At 37.7% G+C, this 22016-nt stretch overlaps 3 protein-coding genes across 3 annotated transcripts; 1 reads left to right on the top strand and 2 right to left on the bottom strand.

Moving 5' to 3' along the window:
• Positions 1 to 3935: 3935 nt before the first annotated feature.
• insl3 (insulin-like 3 (Leydig cell)) lies at positions 3936 to 4720 on the bottom strand. Its single transcript, XM_062429765.1, has 2 exons — positions 4528 to 4720; positions 3936 to 4123 (listed from the first exon to the last, which is right to left on the bottom strand). Exons 1-2 carry the CDS (start codon positions 4718 to 4720, stop codon positions 3936 to 3938), a joined length of 381 nt encoding a protein of 126 aa, XP_062285749.1.
• A 4700-nt stretch (positions 4721 to 9420) lies between these two features.
• On the bottom strand, positions 9421 to 14098 carry si:rp71-39b20.4 (potassium voltage-gated channel subfamily V member 2). Its single transcript, XM_062429383.1, has 4 exons — positions 13560 to 14098; positions 12785 to 13418; positions 11560 to 11685; positions 9421 to 9738 (listed from the first exon to the last, which is right to left on the bottom strand). Exons 1-4 carry the CDS (start codon positions 14096 to 14098, stop codon positions 9421 to 9423), a joined length of 1617 nt encoding a protein of 538 aa, XP_062285367.1.
• Positions 14099 to 15845: 1747 nt separating this feature from the next.
• Positions 15846 to 18889, top strand: rps28 (ribosomal protein S28). Its single transcript, XM_062428952.1, has 4 exons — positions 15846 to 15918; positions 16217 to 16264; positions 17180 to 17302; positions 18769 to 18889. Exons 1-3 carry the CDS (start codon positions 15880 to 15882, stop codon positions 17300 to 17302), a joined length of 210 nt encoding a protein of 69 aa, XP_062284936.1. The 5' UTR covers positions 15846 to 15879; the 3' UTR covers positions 18769 to 18889.
• Positions 18890 to 22016: the final 3127 nt, after the last annotated feature.

A 22016-nucleotide genomic window follows, 5' to 3' on the forward strand; every position in this document is an offset into this window, starting at 1 on the left:
ACTTGTCTGATGGCTTTTCATTTCAATATCAAAATGTATGCAATGGTAAATAGTTGAAAGATAAAAAAAAATATGTCACCAATGAGACAATAACAGTATGTTAATTTGAAGAGAGGGGCAATGGTGCTCTGTCAAACACTGTCAGTATAAAAAGAATGACATCGACACACATAAAAAAAATTGTCACTGTCACACACATCAGAACTCAAATATTTTAAATTATATATCAAAATGAAATAAGATAATATGATTGCAAGCATGGTCAAAAAAGATATACATATTTTTTAAATGACTGTGGTTTTTTTAAATGACTGTTTTTTTTAATGACTGTGTTTTTCAGTCCCAATACAACTTTTTTTCAATTCAAGTGTTATTGTGCCAATGTTTCTTTTCTTCAATTCAGGTTTTGTTTTCACTGCCAAATTTAATTTTCACTTCCAAGTCGATCCTCTGTCCAGATAATGTCCAAGATAAGACAAAGAGCCTGTTACTGAGGACTTGTCTGAAACAACATCTGACAGTTTGTGTTATGTAGAAGTATGCCCGCAGCACTAATAATGATGGACACACAAAAACCGGACATGTCAGTGCTTGTCCTTAACTTCTGCTCCCACACCCACATGTGCCCACTGGTTACAAAAAAAACACACAAACACAGTGGTAGAAAAATAGACACGAACTTCAAATAGGTTTCCCGTTCTTGTACACCCACACTTGCACAATTATGCAGAGCACATGCACATATACTCAGAGTGCACACATGTGCCATGTGTCAAAACATGAACTGTATACACACACATACACCAAATATAGCATCTTTAGCCTTGACACTTTTACTGCTGGAAACAAGAGCACTGAGAGTTATTTCATTTACATACAAATTGACACCCACCAGTCCATCGCACACACACTCTCCTGCCTGGCATGTGTGAGTGTGTGTTTGTGTGTTTTAATGTGTGTGTTCATGCATGTGTGTGAGCAGTGTACTGTAGCCCCTCTTCTGGCACTTAGTGAATGTGCTACTCTGTCCTGCTGCTTTTCCTGCTCACTGAAACTAGACACAAAGAGATAGAAAGACAACGAGATAGAGGTTTTGATTTCATTTTTTTATTATTTGGTGTAGATGCTTTTCAGTTGGCAAAACAGGCATGTAGAATAGGCCATCAAAGAGGCCCCATGCAGCTGTATGTGTGAGTGTCATCTCATATTGGTACTGAATGACGATGGGCTGAGGCCTAGAAGTGTCCTCTGATCAGATTTCTCCTCTCGTCACAAGGAGATAAAGGATCACTTGAGGTGATTGGGCATTTTACAATAATGAGCTTTGAGAGACTGATCATCATAACAGAAGAGGGAAATGTGGCAGAAATTCAACTGAAATTACTGATATGTTAACATTAAAATTTAAAAGTAACACCCCTTAGTATGCAGAATTGACCGTCTCTTTGACGAGGTCAACTGTGAAAGGTCAGTCCTGCTGTAGATGGGGAAGGCGGAGCAGGAGGTTCATTTAAAAGCGGATATCTGTCACTCTCTGCTGGTCAACATAGTACACTGCATAAACCCCCTCTGTTAGATCATTTCCTGCTTTCTCATCCCTTCCCTCCTAAATTGCACTTTGTCTGTTTAAAAGTGCAGGAATGTTTTGCATCTATTTAATGCTGAAAAGCATTATAGTTTTGGTTGACCTCTTTCTTTCTTTTTCCTTACAAGTGAATACTTTGTTCACAGTTTTCTGAAATACGTGCTGAGATTATCAGAAGTTGGTGACTTAATTGAAGAGTTTCATTGAGATAACTGCTTAATATTTATTCATCATTCATTTTATAAGTGGAAACTTAACTCTCTCTCTATATTGAACTGTATATTTGTCTCCTGGCAAATTTCTTTCACAATCAATTTTACATGTTCAGCTGACTGCCTCTGCTCTAGCTGAAGATATATTACACTCGCAATTGGTTAATTGCAAGTGTACACTATTTTCCCCCAAATTGTTTGTCACTTGAAATATCCTTGAATGTAATATTATTCATTTATTGCCATTATACAAAATGTATCATTAGAATAAGCTTGAGGATATAGTCTTAGAAATTGTTTTACGTTGTTTTAATGTAATGTAAAGGTGATGTATGTAGAACAGCAGATGTTTGCTAGATGTAGTCATTTTTTGTTTTTCAAAGTATCTGTGGTTAAAAACCTTCCAAGCAGAATTATCTGCCTATGAGTGGATCTAAATTCGTCTTCAACTATTTTATCTGATAAATAAATAAACAAACAGATAAAAACCAATTACAGAAAAACCAATTGTATGTACAACGCAATCCATCCCTCCCCAAAATAAAACCAATTAACTAATCAGTCACTGTAGGCTGATTTCATTTGCTATTAAGACTAATTTAGTGAAGGCTGCAGTATAGAGTGGCAGATAATCAGCGCCACATTTGATTATCCGTTGAGAGAATTATACTCTCCTCAGTGTGAGAAAGTGGCCGGGTTACAGAGATTATTTCTGTTATTATGGGGCTGAATGCCTCGGCCAATGGCCTCAATCCGATTTAGTACTATCAGAGAGAGGCGCCAGTGTTGTAAAGCACACTCACACTGTCGTATTACTCTAGTGTGTGTCTTATAGCAGTGGTTCTCAAACTTTTTTACTTAAAACACCGCCAAACTGACAAAAATTAGACCACATACCCCCATTTGAAGTTTTTGTTTTGTTGAGACTGATAAGATTTTTGTGTTTAAATGTTTTATTACAGAGTGATAAGTGTTTGAAACCCATGACTAAAATAGTCATACATTGTTACTATGTTACTTATGGAAGGAACTATAGTGAATATAAATGAATCACCTCTTTGCAGGGGACCCCCTGGAACGCCCACAGACTCCACTTTGAGAACCACTGTTATATAGCCTATGTGTGTGTGTGTGTGTGTGTGTGTGTGTGTGTGTGTGTGTGTGTGTGTGTGTGTGTGTGTGTGTGTGTGTGTGTGTGTGTGTGTATGTGTGTACAGTATATTCACAGTTTCAAGGTTAATTTCTCTGCAAGTTTGATTGTCTTAATTAACAACAGAACACAGTGTTACTAAGTGTTGATTGGTGTGTTGCAGATTAATTCATACGAATAAGACACACCAGTGATGACATGTAATTTAAAACTAAACTGTGTAATTTAAATGATGGTAGAATAATTATGAACAGTAAACAATGGCAACATGTTGATATTTACATTCATGATTATTACAACATGATTTTGTTTTATAACAAACACAATGGGATCATTGCAACTACCACGCCAATATGGAGTTTAAACGTTTTACTATTATAAAAATGTCAACTTTTAAATGACTGGATGTCTGCACCACTTTTACTGCTTATCAAATACAAATAGTTTCAGGAAATTGTACAATATCACCTGAAATGGATCACTGGGTCTCAACATTTTGAACAAGCCCAAATCTGTCCAAGTTATTGCATGATGTTCTGCGTTGGTTTGATTAAGATAATCATCCTGACATATTGGCCAGAAATCTACTGGAGAGCAGATTTCAGTCTCAATGGATTTGCTTTAAAATGTGACTTTAAGGAAATGGATTTGCAATATTATGATAATGTATTGAAAGTTCTGCTCTCCCTTAAGTTGAATGAAGTTGGAACACACGCTGCCAAAAAGCATAACAAATAAACCTTCATAAATAATCATCAAACGCTTTATTTCAGTATAGTTTGAAGGTAGCAAATATATCCATACAAAAATAACAATAATTTCAATTTTTCTTTATTAAATACAATCTAGGATCTATAATGACTGATGTGCATTGTTTGCCAGTATTTAACAACACTGGAAATATAGCAAAATCATTTTAATTCCACTTTACAAGGAGACAATATCTGAACTCATCTTAAAACCAAATGTGTCATAATCACAGATACATCTAGCAAAACTGGATCAGCTCTTTCAGGCTACATCCTTTCTCACAGCAAATGTCTGATATTTTCCCAGCAGCTCGTCTGATACGGTTGGACACGGGGTACCAATGAGGAACCAAGGAGATGACATCCTTCTCTCCATCAGATGGTGTCTCTGAAGCCTGAGTCTCCTCTGTGGAGGCATCCTGGTCCCCTGCATAGAGGAGATTTGTACTTTTTATATTGCATTTTGGAGCAAAACTCTATGACACAAGGTTATATCTTTCGCAGACTGACATGAATGCCACTAAAACACAGAGAAATTGATATAGCTGTTTGTTTATTGAATTATTAAACAAGTTGATAAAATAGCTATGAATCCATGAGAATGTTTATCTTGCTTGATAAGGAGAGAGATCTTCATAAAGCTCAATGAGAAAAGTTATGTCTCTGTAGCAGAAGAGATAGAAGTTATGCAGACTCTAATCTGTCTTGAAATGTTTAATCTGTTTAATACGTCTGGTGACATGTCTGGTATCCACAATTCTGATATAAAAGCAAACAGTGGCTCTCAACAAAATGCACCTGATGTTAAAAAATGTAACATAAAGTACTTACAGTGAGAAGTGAATTTATGCTGCCCCAGTTCTACGTCTGGGATGCTTCTCCTCAGCCGAGAGTTACCACAGGACGAGACAGCAAGACGTATCAGCTCTCTCCCACACATCTTAATCCTCTCCTGCGCTTCAACCGCACACACTGCGGCCACGAGCACCACCATCAGAGACAGCAGACACTTAGCAGCAGACATTGTAGGATGTGTTACAGGATGGATGGATGGATGGATGGATGTTGAGATGTTGAGCGTGCGGAGAGTAATGAGGATGTGTGATGACTTATGAGATGATCTTGAAGGGGTTTATAAAGTGAATATGCGCTACCTGCACTGGTGGCTTTAAAAAATGCTGACATCATATATCTTTCAGCCTTGGTGAAGGAAAAGCATGTCCTGATCTCAAGCTCAGTATGAGATTGATGCCGTCAAGGCTGAAACTCTCATTGAGATAAAAACCTGGACTGACTGTGATCTACGGTTTTAAAGTTTGTGTATTATTTGGCATTATTGAGACTCAGAAGAACATTTTAGTCAGGGTGTGACCCAACAATAGTGTGGGTTTGTAACTTTATCTAGAAAAGAAGAAGTAAAAGATGGATTTCAGGCATAGTTTAAATGTTAATCTGAGCTGCTGATATTCATGTGGTATCAGGATCATTCGTTCATTCATTTTTGTTGACGTCTCTAATTTCCCATGTTGCTACAATACAGCTCTCAAGTATGTTTAGGAATTGTCAAAACATCATAATTCATGTTGTTACAGTGACCCTTTTCCCTTACACATTACTTTTACACCTTATCTTGACACATTTTGAGGGATAGGAGTTAACAGGAACAGAGTGCGACTGGATGTCAAGGATATTGACGCAACTATTCACACACATGGTCACCCCAAGCGTTATTGTAGTTACGTAATCATACCAGAGATTCATTTTTCATGTTTCCAGCACTGAGTAAAAAAATGTAAGGTGACACTTCAACGTCTTAAATGTACTTCTCGCTACGCATGGCATTCTAACCTCTAGTGAAGCTATCCTTCACTGCAGCGGTTGGGTTACTACACTCAGCTGATACATGTTTATTCTCTTTCTCTACTCTTTCAGAACGTGTTGGGAAAACAGATAACAGTGAACAGATATTTTTTATAGATGTTGATAAATGAGTGTCTTTGGCTCAATGTGATACTGCACAATTCATTTTAATGTTTACTGAGGACTGTAAACATTTGAATATGGCCAATATGTTCTCTCAAATGTTTTGTCTTGCACTCCACAGCCACTGTAATTACAGATGCAAAAGTTGTCCTTTCTGAGCTGAAAGGAAACATCTGTGGTTCCAGGTTTTTAAAATGGTAACAGACCATTTCCAGTCGATGAAGTATGGTCACAGATACATACAAATCCAGGCAATGGAAACAGAGGTGAAGAAAAGATAAGGCTAATAAGATAATAAAAGATAAGGCTGGCAACTTTCTATATTTTCCTTATTGTGAACAAATGTCATGTGCAGAGCCAAACTAACAATACATTGATCCTATTTATAAGTATTGTGTGTGTATCCAAATCTTGATATATCTTATTACTATGTACCGTAGACCCCCATTGTTGTCCAACAACTCAAAAACACGACACACAGCTGCACTGGATGAGAATATGGGGAATGTTTGTTGGTTAGAAACGTCTCCAAAGACTAATATACTATATTATTTTTCGGGTCTCAGGAAAGTTGTTCCTTGTACGACGGACTCAACTGCACATTCGCTAAGAACTTGATTCTGTTTACGGAGCTTCACTATGTAGATTGTTATGCTACAAATCATAACCTCTATATGCTGCATTATACATTTCTCAAAGTACTTCATAACAAATCAAGACATTCTGATATGAAGAACAAGCTAGTGAAGGTATGAATTGATTGTTGGTTTGGCTCTGGTTTGACACACACACACACACACACACACACACACACACACACACACGGATGGATGGTGTGTACTTGCTGATCAGCTACAGCTACCGTCTGTACAGTTAGAACACCTGTGCTGTTATTAGTATTATCATGATGGCTGAAACTGTGAGCCAGCATAAAAAATACCAGGAGCCTAATTAATGAATTGTATTATTTACACCTGTGCTTTACTTGTTGTGACAGGTGGTTAAGTATTACCTGTCCTCTTAATTGTATGTGCGTGTCTATCCATCTGCCTGTCTGTCTGTAACCATCTGTCTTACTGACCTTTCCCTCTCAGCTGCATCTATTCCTGTCCATTCAGTACCGGTTCAGTCACCTGAGACAGCCAGAACCTGTCAGCACTCTTGAGTTTTAATTGTTGCTGACGACACTATTAAACCACTGGCATCTCTCCCATTACCTTATCCTGTAATACTATTAGACAGGCAGAATCATCCTTAAGACGTATGAGACAAATGAGCTGTCTGCTAATAGACACAGACATCAGGTTTTGTGTATGTAAAGGGAATGTGGATCATTATGATAATGACTGTAATAATACAAGATTGCTATGTATATGAACAGAGTTTTTTATTGAGCAAGAAATACTCTTCCTTTGTTACACATGAGAATATGTATAATATATAACAAAGTATGCACAATGCTATTCTTTTATAGCCATGGATTAATAGATTGGCTTTCTTAAGGAATACGTGTATCTGAAATTAAATTGTAATTAAATAACTAGAAATGCTTGTACAATGAAACAGATATAAGAGTACCATTCTTTGATCATATTTGGTTGCTCAGCATGAATGAACTTTTTCATCTGTAAAACTCTGAAAGATTTCTCAGGGTTCAATCTAGTGACTCCCAACTAAAAACCTTTACGCTACTGTTGTTATCGTAACAGAAAAATGTTAATAAATGTAAGAAACCTTAACATTCATCAGGTATTTTTGGATTTCAAATAAACTCTTACAAACTGACTGTAGCCCGGGGGGGCAGGATGATGACCTATACCTGACATGTCTTTTTGTTTGTTGTGCTTTGTGTGTTTGAGAGTGACTGTCACAGCTGTCAATCGTGATTTCACACCCCCTTTTTATATAGTTAAATAACTAATTTAAAACAAACATATCAGAAAAATGAAAGCTTAAACAAACATCAGAGTGATAAGAAATACTTAAAAATAACAAAAACCATCTTTGGAAAAGAAATGTGTACTTTGATTTCTTAGTTTGTCTCATGTCCCATCGGCTAACATGGACATGGACTTATGACCTGTACTGCAGCCAGCCAACGGATTACGATCAAGATGCTTTGGCTTCACTTGTGAGGAGCTGTCATGTCGTCCATATTTATGTACAGTTGTAATGATGCCTTTCCTGTTATCCTCAGCTACCCACAATCAAGTTGTAGTAATGTGATGCTGATGATCAATAATCACATGGAAAGTACTTACAATACTGTCTCCAGATATTTTCTCTATGAGTGAAGTCAAAGTCTAATAATTCATAGGGCTCTGTTTATGTAAATCAGAGGTGAATCAGTAGGTGTGATTGAGGCTTGCATTGATCCTGACCAATCAAATAAATTATTTTCTTCCTTTTACAATCCTTCCAGTTTGTGCATTGGACAGAACAGTCTGAGAAATACTCTTGTCTTGTCATTAACCGTGAAAGAGTAGCCAATACAGCAACTTAAATATGTTAGGAAGGAGGTAACACATAACAGAAACTCTGTGGTGCTTGGAGACCACAGAGTTTGGTCCTGTTCCTGTTGTGCAGGTAATTGGTTTAATGATCTTGGCCAAAGAGGTAAACTCAGCCAACAGCACAGCACAAGGACAGTTTGACTCCAGGAGCGGGCCACACTTGTTCCTGACATCTAGATGCCAAGAACATGGAGTGAAATTCTCTCTTCCTGTTAGGATGATGCCAAAGCTGGATGAAAATTACTATACATATTGTATATGTAACGGCCCATGTGTAACTAATACAACGTTTTTTTCAACGTGAGGGATCTTTATCAGATACTGATCAACTATCATCCATGAAAGTAGCTTGTAAGCACCTAATCCAGCCTGATTGTGAACACATGACCAGATTCTGTGCCACCAAAATAGCACAGTGCATGATTGACATTTGCCCTTGTCTGACCAGGAAGGAGGCATAAGCGCAAATCCCGGTAATCCTTGACAACCAACAAAATTACACTGTAGCTCTTGATCGCTACTGGCACGCCTCCTGCTACTCCTCTCCTCCCCCTTTGGTTCAGTCACACAAATGACTATCCAGAAAAAAGTCCTCCTGACAAAAATGTTACTTTGTGAACACATGAAATAGCATATGAAGAACGTTTCCATGGAGATGTTGAAATTTTTCTCAGTAAATCGGAGAAGTTATGTATTTCCTTGGTCTGAAAAAGTGCCAGACAGTGACAAAATCCATACACAATGTTTGACTGGCAGAGTTTTGTGCGTAATATCAATAATGTAAAGTAAAATATAACAGACCATGCAAGATTTCATTATAGTTCATTAATAGCATTTTCAATTAAAACAAATCTTTGCAAGCATCACGCTCCCATTAATATGATATGTTACATTTCTTCATTAATAAAGTTACTACTTGACCTCCTTGTGTCAAACATCTATTTCAGTTTAGTCATAATTGGTTGCAGTCAAGCAATATTTTTGAAAAACAAATAACAAACTGTCTAGTGGCACCCATAGCATGCATACAGCACCTACTGTAAAGCTCAGGCTTAAAGCTTATCTCAACTTGCTGCTGCTGCTGCTGCTGCTGCCTCTATTTCCACCCGTGGATTGTTTATCTTACATCACATACATTGAGATGGAGGCTGATGGGGTCTTGCACTTTATAGACCAACGGGTGATAAGGCCATTAAAGGTTAGCGAGTTTGCAACTGAGCAGCTTCTCTTAATCTTCATTCCCGCGAATAGTTTGCCTTCCACTGGGCCGGAAGTGGATCTCATCTTCGGACTCCTCCAGCGTGGGTTCGAAGCAGTTATCAAACTTGCGCCTCAAACGTTTCTTGAGTTTGAAGGCGCGCTCAGTGTTTGAAAATGTGTATTCTTGTTCCTTCAGTTTAGCATAGTAGTCAGAAAACTTGTTGAACAGGATGGAGATGGGCATGCCGTTGAGTATGATGCCAAAGGAGATGCAGCCAAATGCCACACAGCGGCCAAGATAGGAGATAGGGACGACGTCTCCATAGCCCACAGTAGAGATGCTCACCTGTAGAAAAGAAGAGTAAAGTGAATGTGCTTGTATGCATAAACTATTTTTTAGATATTCGTTAGATTTAACATTAAGAAATTGTGGACTTTTTCTTATTCTTCTCCCGATAAGGCAGGAGTGCATCATGGTTCATCCTCATTGTGCCTTTCTGACTTTCTCAAAATGACCCTTGTCCATGGCTTTTCTGGGACTCCCATGATTCAGATGATCATTGTACTGATCATTTGCTACATTGCAAGTTGAACATGAACAGAATCAAGTTAACTCCCAGGAAGGCACTGCAACACTCTCCATCTCTCGATTGCAATCACTGTGTCTGGCCACAAATGATGCATGTTACACAATATTAGAGGGGATTAAACACATACGTTAACAGCTGCCACCAGATAAATAAAAAGCAAATGCTCTTAAATGAGAGTGAAAGAAAAACAGAAAATCAGGCCGATGGTGTACAAACACACTAAAGTCTATGCATGAAAACTAAGCAAGCAAAATTTTGCAAAAATTTTTAATGTTTTTATGCTAAATAATACAGCAAACTTTAGACAAACTGAATCTCTTATCCTTACCAAAGTTTGTCTTTTAAAAACTAACTATGATGAGAAACAGAATCCAAAATAGAGGTAAAGCCCTTGCTAATACCTGCTTTACCTACTTACCTACTATGTTTTCAGCTTTTAATTCCAGATTAAAACCTCTACTGTTTACAGGACTCCAACACTGTGTAGCATGCCATAACGACTTTTGACATTAATCAATGCCTTTTCACTTTCTTGCTTGATAGATACCTCTCTCATGTTGGACCACTAAATATGAAGAAACAGCCAGGAGACAGCCAGTTTAGCTTAGTTTAAAGACTGGAAACAGGGGGGAACAGATAGCATGGCTCTGTCAAAAATGTTAAAAATCCACCAACCAAATCTTCGATGTTCCACAAAATTGATATTTTTGTGCAGCATGTGAAGGATTACCAGGAGTCAACATACAGTGTGGCACCCCTAAAATAATTAGCTTGGAGGAGGAGATAACACATTTGATTACAATGTTGTATTTTCATGTGCTGACACATCTATGTTGAATGACTTATGGCCATCTTTAAAAGGACAAATGTTATATAAAATGTTTTCCTGCTATATTCAGGTTAATATCAAAGTTGATTTAGCCAAACAGTCATTCTCAGAATGGATTGTACCATAAGTCTTTAAATACAATCTCATCATGAGTGCATTGCTAACAGTAACAGAAATAGCACAGAATATGACTCTGATGTGCACTCTTCAATTTTGTCATGGTCTGACTAGGCAGGCAGCACAAATCCCAGCAGGCCTAATCCTTGACACCCAAAACGCACTGCTCTGCTTGATCATACTGACACACCCTCTACTGAGATTCTCCTCCGTCTCTTCAGCACAGTCAAGAGGAACAGCTTAGTGAGGTTCATGACTAAGCTAATTGATCCGGAAGAATCAAAGTGGCAGCCATAAGGGGTGGTTGAATCGTCTATACAGAGCACCATTCCTTGCTTTATTGATAATGAAGAGCAATTCAGGCATTGCCTAGCATCATATAGGCAAATGTAAGTTATTTTTTAGCACCCTGAACTTTCTTAATTAAATATTATGATTCATTTTTCCTTGATTCATAAACTCTTTATGTTTAGATACAACCATGGTCATTACAAAGTCAAAAACATGCCAGGTTGAATCACAAGACTATTGTGAACTAGACTACACCCAGTTAAATCAACAAGAAAGAAAAGTCCAGGACTAGAGACAAGTTTTGATTGTTCGACCGGAAGATGAAGTTTAGCCTACTCACCGCAGCCCACCACCAGGCATCTGGTATGCTGCTGAATGGTGTCCCAGGCTGATCCACCTCCACAGAGTGCATCAGAGCAGAGAAAGTGAAGATGCCCATGGCAATGAACAGAAAAAGACAACACACCTAAAGAATCACAGAAGAGTACATGTCAAAAGCCGAGCCACTCATTAGCCACTTACTAGGCCAAATGGTAAATTTAAACTTTACTGTAAACCCCCCTATGATAACTAGCCTACATTATACATCTACATTACCCCTTATTGTAAGTACAGTATTTTGAACAGGGATGGCCCCAATATAGAGAAGTTGCCAAAAACTGTTTAGCCAAGAACTGAAAGATACACTTATTTGAGTAATTTTGTGACTTTCATTGTTCACACACAGATCTCATTTATAGAACAAACCTGTGTCAGGACTGTAATCACATGACCATTAGGAACAATGTTTTAATTGTTTCATCACAGGTGGCAGCACTGAAGGAGAAAAGTACTGCATAGGAAAATGAAGGCACAAAAGACAAGACAAGGGTATTCTGAATGTCTGAACAGGTTATGTAAGTCATGTTATGTAAGGCTTACTTAGAAAATATGGACACCGTGACTATAACAAAAATAACCTTTTCAATGGTGAAAATGTCTATACATTTTTCTATGACCTGATTGAGCAAATTGCCAGCACTGATTATTTGTCACCTTATAAAGTTAATATGATGAACAGTTGTGTATTAACATTTCCAGCATTGTGTTTCTGGCCATCTAGTGGCCACCTAATGTCAGTCCAATATTGAGTCTCTTTTAAACTCTGCTTTTGGTCTCTACCAACTCCTGAAGATATATCTGGGTCTTCAGCTGCCAAATTCTCCGTTATCCACCAGCTAGTCACTAGCTTTGTCTGTCTTTGTGGTGCTGGGGTAATAAGCATACAGTCTGTATTTAGAGCTTTTTTGATTAAAAAAACAAACAGACAAACAAAACAAAACAAAACAGCTGCTCCCTACAGCTGCATATGATGGTAATGAGTGTGGTGAGACTGAAAATACACAGTAAAGGTGCTAAAACAGGTGATAATTCTCTGCGAGTTTGTCACCACAAGCAATCACTTTCACACTGCTAGTATGGAAGTTACATGTGTTTCCCTGTTTTATTTATGCATATTTCTTCAGTTAAAGATGTTCATAAAACATGTTTTCGTGTTTGATATTCCTACTACCATTCCTACATACCTGCTCAGAGCATTGGCGGATGGTAAAACCAAATGCCCTCATGCCTGTAGAGTGACGGGCAAGCTTCAGGATACGGAAGATGCGCATCAACTTGACGACCTTGAGCACCTTGCTGACTTTACTGACTCTTGCCATGGTCTTCAAATCTTCCTGTGCACCTAAGTCTTCGGAGTCTAAAACAAACGTCTCAAAAACGATTTGGATGAAATAGGGCATAACAGCCACCATGTCAACAAAATTGAGAGCACTCTTCACAAAATGTTTAATGTCAGATGTGGTGAATAAACGCAAAAAGTACTCCAAGGTGAAGAAAAGGATGGAGCACACCTCTACCCAGTCCATGTAGGTTTTGCCTGCGAGTTTGTACTTCCTGAGTTCCTTCACTGTATTCAATGTCATGGCAACAATAGAGATTAGTACAAAAAGACTAGAAAACACTGCAAAGGCTTTTGCTGCCAGTGAAGAGTAAGGATTCTCCATCAGGTCCCAGAGGAGCTTCCGAACATATCCAAGGAACATGGTCTTGTAGGCCGCGTCATCCTGGTGAGGCTTGATCTCATCAATCAGCTCCTGGTTGACCTTCAGTTGGTCTCTGATGTCGTCCACTTTCTCCTCAAACAGAATACGGCAACACCTGAGAAGAAGAAGAAAAGTTATTCCTCATTTTTTACAAAGAATTGTTTTCAAAAATCCGGCTTGAAATATACAAACAACAACCGGCTAACAGGCAACTACATGCAGCTACACATAATGAGTATCAGTATCTAAAGCACACCTTGGAGTGTCCTTCAATTTCAGCCCCCAGAAAGACATCTCTTCCTCAAAGTTGACAGGGCAGAGGCTCTCCATCACCCACAGTACATTGCTGCAGTAAAAGTGGAAGATGTAGTGAAAAAACGTGGGGTCCCTGTCAAAAAAGAACTCATTGTTCCGAACATTGTAATCGTCACAGAGCGCCAGGCGCTTGGCAGGATCATCACAGAGAGCAAGGACTCCAATCCTGGTTTTTGGATATCGGAGGACCAAATGCTTCGGGATGTGAAACACCTTTCCGCCCACGTTGAGGTTCACAATGTTTGATTTCATTTGCTTAGGTAGATCTTTGATCAGCGCTTTTTTCACCTTTTTTACATCTTCTGGAGTGTCAAGGTTGTCCATAGATGTCCATGCTTTCACAGAGCTGTCCTGTGAAAAGGGGAATTCACACTCTTCTTCGTCAACGCTCTGGGACAAGCTCATTTCCCGTTTTATAGTGGCAAAAAGACTGGAGCGGCGTTTTTTCAGCACTTTTACCTTCGGCGCCATATTCTCCATTTTGGCGGCTCTTTAGAAAACAGACCAACAAAAAAGCTCTATACCAAGTTGAGAGAGAAAGTCACTGAACACTGATAACAATATTCCATAAGATCTCCATTTAAGCAGGATGTTGTCCTCTGAAAAAATCTGCCAACAGGTTGAAGTAAAGATAAGGAAAAACCTACTGTGTGTCTCTTAGCATGCAAGAAGATCAACTGCATGAGTTAGGGATTCAGCCTCCTCACTGATTCTCTAATCCTATTGCTGTTCTTTCTGTTCAAACGCAAGTTAAAAATACTGTTCACAAGGATTAGTGTTGTGATTTAAGGCTTTGAGTTCTGAGAGAGGAGGAAAGGCGCAGTGAGTGGTGTGATGACACCACTGCATTACTAACTAGACTGTGAAGAGCTTTTGCACAAGAAATTTGTACTAGTTCTACAGGTAGATTTTACTGGTTAACTCCAATTATATTCTATCTGAACTTACTCTGAAGAGTAAAAATAAGCTTGGATTTGTATCTCAAATCCATAGAATTTAGTATTTAGATTGCATTATCTCTTGTTTTCCTTAAAATATTTAAATGAAGTGCTATTTCTCTGACCAAATCTTTGATGTTCCCAAGAGAATAAGCTAATTAATTTGTCCAATTCAAAATAAAGTCAAGTTAAAACAACAGAAAGTCAAATTATGATTATACAACACAGAATAAGGGATCATATATTATGATGTAGTTTACTGAATTGGTACTTGAAATTGATATAAAATTGGCTACTGTAAACATGTGAGTGAGCCACAAAGGAGAGGTAATATGTATTTAACACAAACATGCTCAGATTGTATATGGGCCTAGTCTTATGTTGTTATGTTTAGCCCGTTGGATAAATAATGATTGTGGTCTATGTGTTTTGCAGGTGGGCACTGAACTTAAGAAAGTAAAGGCATTTATATTTTCAATGTACAACAGAGAGCAAAAAGACCATTATCTATATGTGTGTAGGCTATGTGTATAAAATAAATTTAGTTATTTATAATGGGGGTTTAACACACAGAGACAATTAATTGGGTTCAAATTTGATCACAGAGTAAGTTGTTGCTCTATACTCAATTAGTCAGAACCGAAATAGGAAAAATGTCACTCTCTTATAATGCACCTTACACTTGGAACAATCTGCAAAAGGCCTTGAAATTAAATTCTTTACCACCACTACAGCTGTTCAAAGGCCTTTATCAGACCTTGTTTTAACTGATTGCGAATGTTTTAACTTCACCGTAATCTTATCTGTTTCACTTGTATTTATTCATTGTTTTTATTTTATTTTATTTTTCCTAATATTTTTTTTTCTTTATTTTATTTTATTTTACCTAATATCGTTTTGCATGTTGTTGTTGTTGTTGTTTCTCGACACCACTGTAAATGAGGATTCATCCTCAATGGTCTTTCGAGGTAAAATAAAGGTTAATAATATATAATAATTATAAAATGGCCAAAACAGCGTTACAACACTGTGACTAATGGTACGATCCTCGACTCCCCCCGCGGAGGTTTGTGTGCATAGTATCGCCCGCTTTGCCGGAAAAGGAAACGCCAAGCTGAAGTAAAAAAAATATATATATATTTTAAAATTATATAATATATATAAAATTATTTTATAATAATAATTCCAATATCAGATGACTTTAGTTCTGATTGCATTACATATTAATTAAAATGGTCAAAATGTGATCAGATAAAGTATTATAATTTCAGATATATGACGTCAGTGCACTATGCGACTTCCTTTCCGGTCTAGCCTGACAACATGGACGCCAGCCGCGTGCAGCCGATCAAGCTCGCAAGAGTAAGAAAATATACTTTTTGGCAAAATTAATGCTAAACAGACGAATGGACCGTAACAGTAACATCTAACGTCTCATACGGTGCCAAAAACTTGAAGTTAAATCCGTCATTTGTGGTTTGATTAGTTAAATTCGCTTCTTCTCTCGCGCCTCCATCATGGAGGCCCGTCCACGCTGCTAACGTTAGCTGCTTCAACATGTTGTAGACTGCTGGTCGCCTTTAATTTTGGTTTACAGTAAAAACTAAAAAAAACACTTTCTTTTAATAATGTGCTAAATGTATTATCTGTTTGTTTTCAGGTGACCAAGGTGCTCGGAAGAACTGGTTCCCAGGGACAATGTACACAGGTATGCTGCTGAGGCTCATGTCTTACTGAAGTGAAATGTAACTTAGCCGGTAAATTTTTACTCCTGGTCCCGTTTCAAATACCGTTAATACTTTTACTCACATTTGACATTCACAGAAGTGCAGCATGTTTTTTTTTTTTTAAATAGAATATGTCCCGTGTTACTAGGCTGCAAAGCACATGAACCCTCATATGGTGGGTTTTTTATTGATGCAGCAGAAATCCCTGAATTTTGAAAGCGGCATTTCTTTCAAATTTATCAAATTTGCAATGTTTTGTGTGCTTTGTGTTAAAATTGTAGAAATTAGGGAGAAATTGCAAAGGAATATTCTATGTTTTAACTGGCAGTGAAGAGTCCTATGAAATCCCTTTCAAGTATAAAGCATAACGTTTAACACACAAACTGTATTTCAGCGCTATTTATTCAATTATCTGAATATGAGAACCATGGGCTCAAAGTTGTTTATAAGAAAGTACTGTACTTTAGTTCTACTCAAGTCGTTATTAGATAGGCATCCACCTCAATATGGGCACGAAGTAAAATGGTCACTGATGCCAAAAAAATCCATTAACATAGAAATAAAGAAAGGAGACTGTCCAGTTAAGAGTTCCACTTACAGTCCACCAGTGTAACAAGGAGTACTAAGCCTTTTCCCTCCACATTGGGGAATTGTTTTGCACAATCTGTGGTAGTAATTTATTGGCAGGTGAGATTTGTCCATCTTCCACCTGAATTTGCATGCCTGAGTCCTTGCTGAATAGTAGTCGTTAGTGGTTTCATATTAAGCTACAATTCACTCGGGAGGCTGTTATAGTATTACTAATTTAACCAACATAACTTCATATAAGATGATACTTGTCAAATCTAAAAGTTTAAATATTAGATCTATGAATTATATTGCTTTGATTCTTGCAGGTCCGTGTTGAGTTCATGGACGACAGCAACCGTTCCATCATCAGGAACGTGAAGGGCCCAGTCAGAGAAGGAGATGTGCTGACACTTCTGGAGTCTGAAAGAGAAGCCAGGAGGCTGCGATAGGTGAGAGGACATAAGCCCAGCCATGTCTGTCTGTTAGAGGACATAAGTCCAGTCATTTGTCTGTTAGCCCTGTCACTAAAGGACGGGTTCACCATTTAAGTCCAGTGGCATTTGTTACAATGAAACAGGTTTTGGTTGCTATATTCATTCATCCATCTGATTAATACTGTTAAAGAATCCCCTACACATGTTTACTGTGTCTGTGATGAAGGACACAAATCCACAGTCCTCATTATGAGCTGAAATATATTTCTAAGTTTATCAGAAGATAATACGGGCTTTCAGCTGTCTGGGTCAGATACTGTTTATCTTCCACAGTTGTTATTTGTAATACGTGTCCCAACAGCATTACAACTGTTACACTGCAGAGGTAGGTTTTTAAAAAAAAAACAACAACAAAAAAAACAATTAAGAATTAAACTTGACTAATGAACTTTCAAATGTTTTTGTGCTGGAGCTTTGTGGACTTATTCCATCACTTGCACTGAAAGCACATCATGAAGAGATCTCTTAATGGTTTATATGAACAGGAGGAACGATTATAGCAAGGGAAATCTGTCTGTGTCCATTTGAGAACCTGACTATTGTTTTAGAACAGACTTTACATGTGTGAACATATCCTGTAAATTAGTTGGCAGAGATACAGATATTCAGTTTGAAGACATTGCTAAGGCATCCAGTGACGTGTTATAGCTACAATGGACTATAATTAACATTAAGTATTTAAGTAAATAGGCATGGACAAATCTTAAAGCCCAGAGTTTAATCAAAAACTGAACAGGGCTCCAAAAGCAGGCTTATTGCAGGGCCTCTAAATTATGTAGTTTTCTAAAATAGTTCATATTTGCCACTGAGCCCATTTAACTCCCGGCCCTTATCAGAGTTGCCCACCACCACTATAAATGTTTCTAATGCTATCAACATTCACAGTTGAAACACACTGTAGACTGCTTGTCCAAACATCCAAAGTCAATGACTCTTCTTGAAATAAAAAACAGGCTTTTTTGTGCAACTCAGTCACTTTTATTTGCATTTAAATTGTATTTTATCGATGGAACTGACCTATCATGGCTCAACATAAAAATATTTTAGGTTTGAAACACTTCAGTGTGCTGGTTACCATGAGTTGTTAGTCTTAACTCTTCCTTGCTCAATCTGTTTTAATATCTTCCTGGAGCACCAGTTAAAGGCAGGCTACTGGAATGAAAACCAGCATTTTATTTATACAGCACCAAATCACAACAAACATTATCTCTGGGTGCTTTTCACATAGATGAGGTGTACATCGCACTATGGAGAACCACTGTCCCTGATTCACAGTATTAAATCATCTGATCTGAGGCTCTTATGTCAGTGTTGCCTGATATGTGCTGGTATGATGTTCTTAGAGAAGGAATGAAAGAGACTTAAAAGTGTTGCCAGCTGAGTAAACTTTTTTTGGATGGTGTTTTTTCTCGTCTTCGCAGTGCCCACTGAAGTTGTGAGGTGCCAATCCAATGCTGTGGAGCAGAGGACACCATCAGTTTCACTTGCTATGGCTGCATCTCACTAGTTCAGATGTTTTGAAATAAAAGTTGGTTAAGATGATATTGTAGAGTCCTGTGTTTATTGTGCTGTTGTAAAGTTATTGGGGGGTTTTTCTCACCATAATGACGACATAACAGAAGGCTGGCAGCCAGTTTACATCGAACAAATCCTGGCTATGTCATCTGTTTTCTAAGTGATGAAGGTATAGCAGTAATGCTTACATAAATTAGTTTGCACATATGTTAACACTGAATGGGAAAATGCACTTTAAAAAAATTAAGATAATGGTATTCAGCGACCCTAGATATTCCACATTTCATCAAGTTACTGCTGAAAATGCTAATTTACATGACATCAGCAGACATCCCAACTCTCCCGTTCCAGGAGTCCCACATATTTATAGCGTCTCCATGACGCCCGCAAATGAGACATATTCTCCCGGAATCGAGTGAACGATCCCCTCAATATTTTGGAACGAGCCTCAGATATTGTAAGATATGAGGGCAAATGAGTCAGGGCAGTAGCCAAGACCGTCGACATATGCCACACCACATTATTCAGGTTCCACAAAAAAAGAGACTTATTCTCAGAGGACCAAGCTAATTATTCCATTCTTGTCTCACACTGAAATATTGAGTTTTAATAGCTTCAGCAACATCTGCACATTTACACAAGGTAGGCCTATGATAAATATTACTAAATAAATAATTAGTGAAATTTAATGTGTTTTTAATATGTTGCAACTGTCCCCAGGTTTGGGGTCAGTAGCAACATCTGAATTTTTCTATTCAAATCAATATTGTGATTGATATGGTATATGTAACCATCTTTAAATGGTATGGGTAATTAGCAGACATGTAAGTTTAATATGTAAAGGTTTGGTAGGCCTCGTCCAAATACTCTGAGTAACAGTAATGTAAAAAGTGTTGCAACTGTCCCCAGTCTCCCCTAAATGTCGACAATACCTGCAAAATTAAAGAATCTTGAATGATGTAGTTTAGTGAAAGCACTTCAAAATAAACAGATTTAATTTTGCTGCACTGTTGAAACTAAATATTTATTTTAGGTGGCCAAATGTCAAAAGGCCAACTCAAATAAAGGTTGTGGTTGCACATTAGATTCGTTTAATAATCCCTGTTGATTTAATCTCAAATGTGGCCCAATGTGGTTCAGTAGTTATTCATTAGAAATGCCATATACAGCTGCAGTGGTGAAACATTTGTCAAACATAAACAAGAACAAAATGTCCTACATTACATTGCAAAGAACTTTGTCTGCTGTACCAAAGCTTTACAAATAAAATCTGCCACACAAAAGGCTCCCTACCTGAAACACAGCTCAAGTTTTTATCTTCATCCAGAGGAAAAGTCATCAGAAAGGAAGGACATTTTACTTAATAATGCAGCCTTTAAATCATAATATAAAAGAAATAAAAAACAAAAGGGACCTCATCTTCAGTCTCACTGAAAGCAGTCAAACTGTATTTCTATATGTAAATATTTTTAAAAGGCAGGTTCAAGTTATGTATTTCACATAATGTCCAGCAGAGGGCAGCATCACTCAGCTGATGTTAGGATCTCTGCACGTAAAAACTCATTTTATGGTCTTGTGAGTAAGCAGTAGTGATGAGTTATTTCAAGACCAGCTGCTCATCCTAAAATAACTCACCACTTAAGATTAATTTCACAAAATAATTTGTGTTCTGTTTTTAATTTTAGCATGCAAATATGAACATTGGTCTGTGTACATCTGACATACTTAATATTACGTATTGTCATTTTTAACCAACAATTTGCAAAGCCAAAGACACACTCTCTCACCATATTTGTGGACAGTTCCACAAAAAAGATTCATTAAATGAAAGTCATAACTGCCTCTGTGGATGAATTTCTTTGCATTTTTCTGATTTTGTTTGAAGCTGTGGTGATGCTAAAGAAACAAGGCCCAATTCCATGCACCAACATGTCAGCTGTTATTTCAAGGCTTTTATTACAACCATACTGTATCTGAGCACTTTTGCTTCACTGTATTTTAAATTATGCCTAAAATATAAAATGGCTGAAATATGAAACACCTCCTCTGGGACAGAGTTTATAAATCAACACCCCACAGGAAAAAATAGAAATCATAATAAAATGCTTTCTACACATTTGGACATGTAAACATTTCAGGTTGCTTGGGAGGAAGGTGGTTGTTTTTCCACATGAAGGTATTTGGCTTGTTTCCAGCTTGGGGTTCATAGAGGAGCACTGTTTAAACAGGAAAGCAGGTCAGTTTGAGTTATGTGTGTATGTGCACAGGCTCTTTGACTTCTTGAATGGCCTTACATTTTCCATCTTACGTTGACCCACTTTGCACAATGCTGTGAATTGACCTGCATATATAGAGGAGAGAATTTATTCTGGTTATAAAATCAATGCATGACGGAAAAAAGTGCTTCAGCCAGACACTGCAATTCTATGGCATTCTTTAGCATTAGTACTAACAGTGCTGGGATAGCAGTGGGAAGCATTTTGCAGTTGTAAATAAGTTGATCAATTACGACTTTGGAAAATATTATCATTGGTGTGATAAAGTGAGTGATTCAAAATCTTACAAATCATCAGCCAAAGTTAAAATGCTTGCTTTGGCTTGCAGACAGCAACACCAGTGTCACAGCCCATGACACATACAACTGTTAATTCCTTCTTTTCCCACTGGAATGAAAAAGGATCAGACTATGCAAATCCTCGATAACACATAAAGCTATTACACAGACATGCAGTAACAGAGGAACACACAGGAGCAGTAAAAGACTGAATTGGCCACTGTTCTGCTTTAATCTGCAGGTGTTTCACTGTTGGTTAATAACTGTGCACATTAACTGTGGCTTGAACCAGGAAGGCATCAACAAGTAACATGAAACCCAGTGGGAAACTGACACCAACGCACAAATTAATTCTTGGCAGCTATTCATTAAAGTTAAAGTAAGACACGCAAGACCAACAACAGCATGCCGGCACTTGACACCCGAAGTCAGAGGATCAGAGAAAACAAGACAGAAAGGCAGTAACGCAAAAATGAGACAGAGGCTTGGTTAATTTTTAAAACTTAAAATCTTGTGAGGGATATTTTTAGCTCCAAAACCCAGTCAGAAAGTGAAATCAGATCTCATGCTACATTCATCTAGTATGCCTGAGTGCACCTC

Source organism: Scomber scombrus, chromosome 11, assembly GCF_963691925.1.
Source record: "Scomber scombrus chromosome 11, fScoSco1.1, whole genome shotgun sequence".
Classification (NCBI taxonomy): Eukaryota; Metazoa; Chordata; class Actinopteri; order Scombriformes; family Scombridae; genus Scomber; species Scomber scombrus.

Bases quoted from the DNA above. Each gene is read 5' to 3' on its own strand.
- insl3 (XM_062429765.1), bottom strand. From the start codon at position 4,720: ATGTCTGCTGCTAAGTGTCTGCTGTCTCTGATGGTGGTGCTCGTGGCC. The intron at 4,124-4,527 runs GTAAGTACTTTA...TCCTCTATGCAG, and splicing joins GCATAAATTCACTTCTCACT to GGGACCAGGATGCCTCCACA.
- si:rp71-39b20.4 (XM_062429383.1), bottom strand. From the start codon at position 14,098: ATGGAGAATATGGCGCCGAAGGTAAAAGTGCTGAAAAAACGCCGCTCC. The intron at 11,686-12,784 runs GTATGTAGGAAT...GTGATTCTTTAG, and splicing joins TCCGCCAATGCTCTGAGCAG to GTGTGTTGTCTTTTTCTGTT. The intron at 9,739-11,559 runs GTGAGTAGGCTA...TCTTTTCTACAG, and splicing joins ATGCCTGGTGGTGGGCTGCG to GTGAGCATCTCTACTGTGGG.
- rps28 (XM_062428952.1), top strand. From the start codon at position 15,880: ATGGACGCCAGCCGCGTGCAGCCGATCAAGCTCGCAAGA. The intron at 15,919-16,216 runs GTAAGAAAATAT...GTTTGTTTTCAG, and splicing joins AGCCGATCAAGCTCGCAAGA to GTGACCAAGGTGCTCGGAAG. The intron at 16,265-17,179 runs GTATGCTGCTGA...TGATTCTTGCAG, and splicing joins CCCAGGGACAATGTACACAG to GTCCGTGTTGAGTTCATGGA.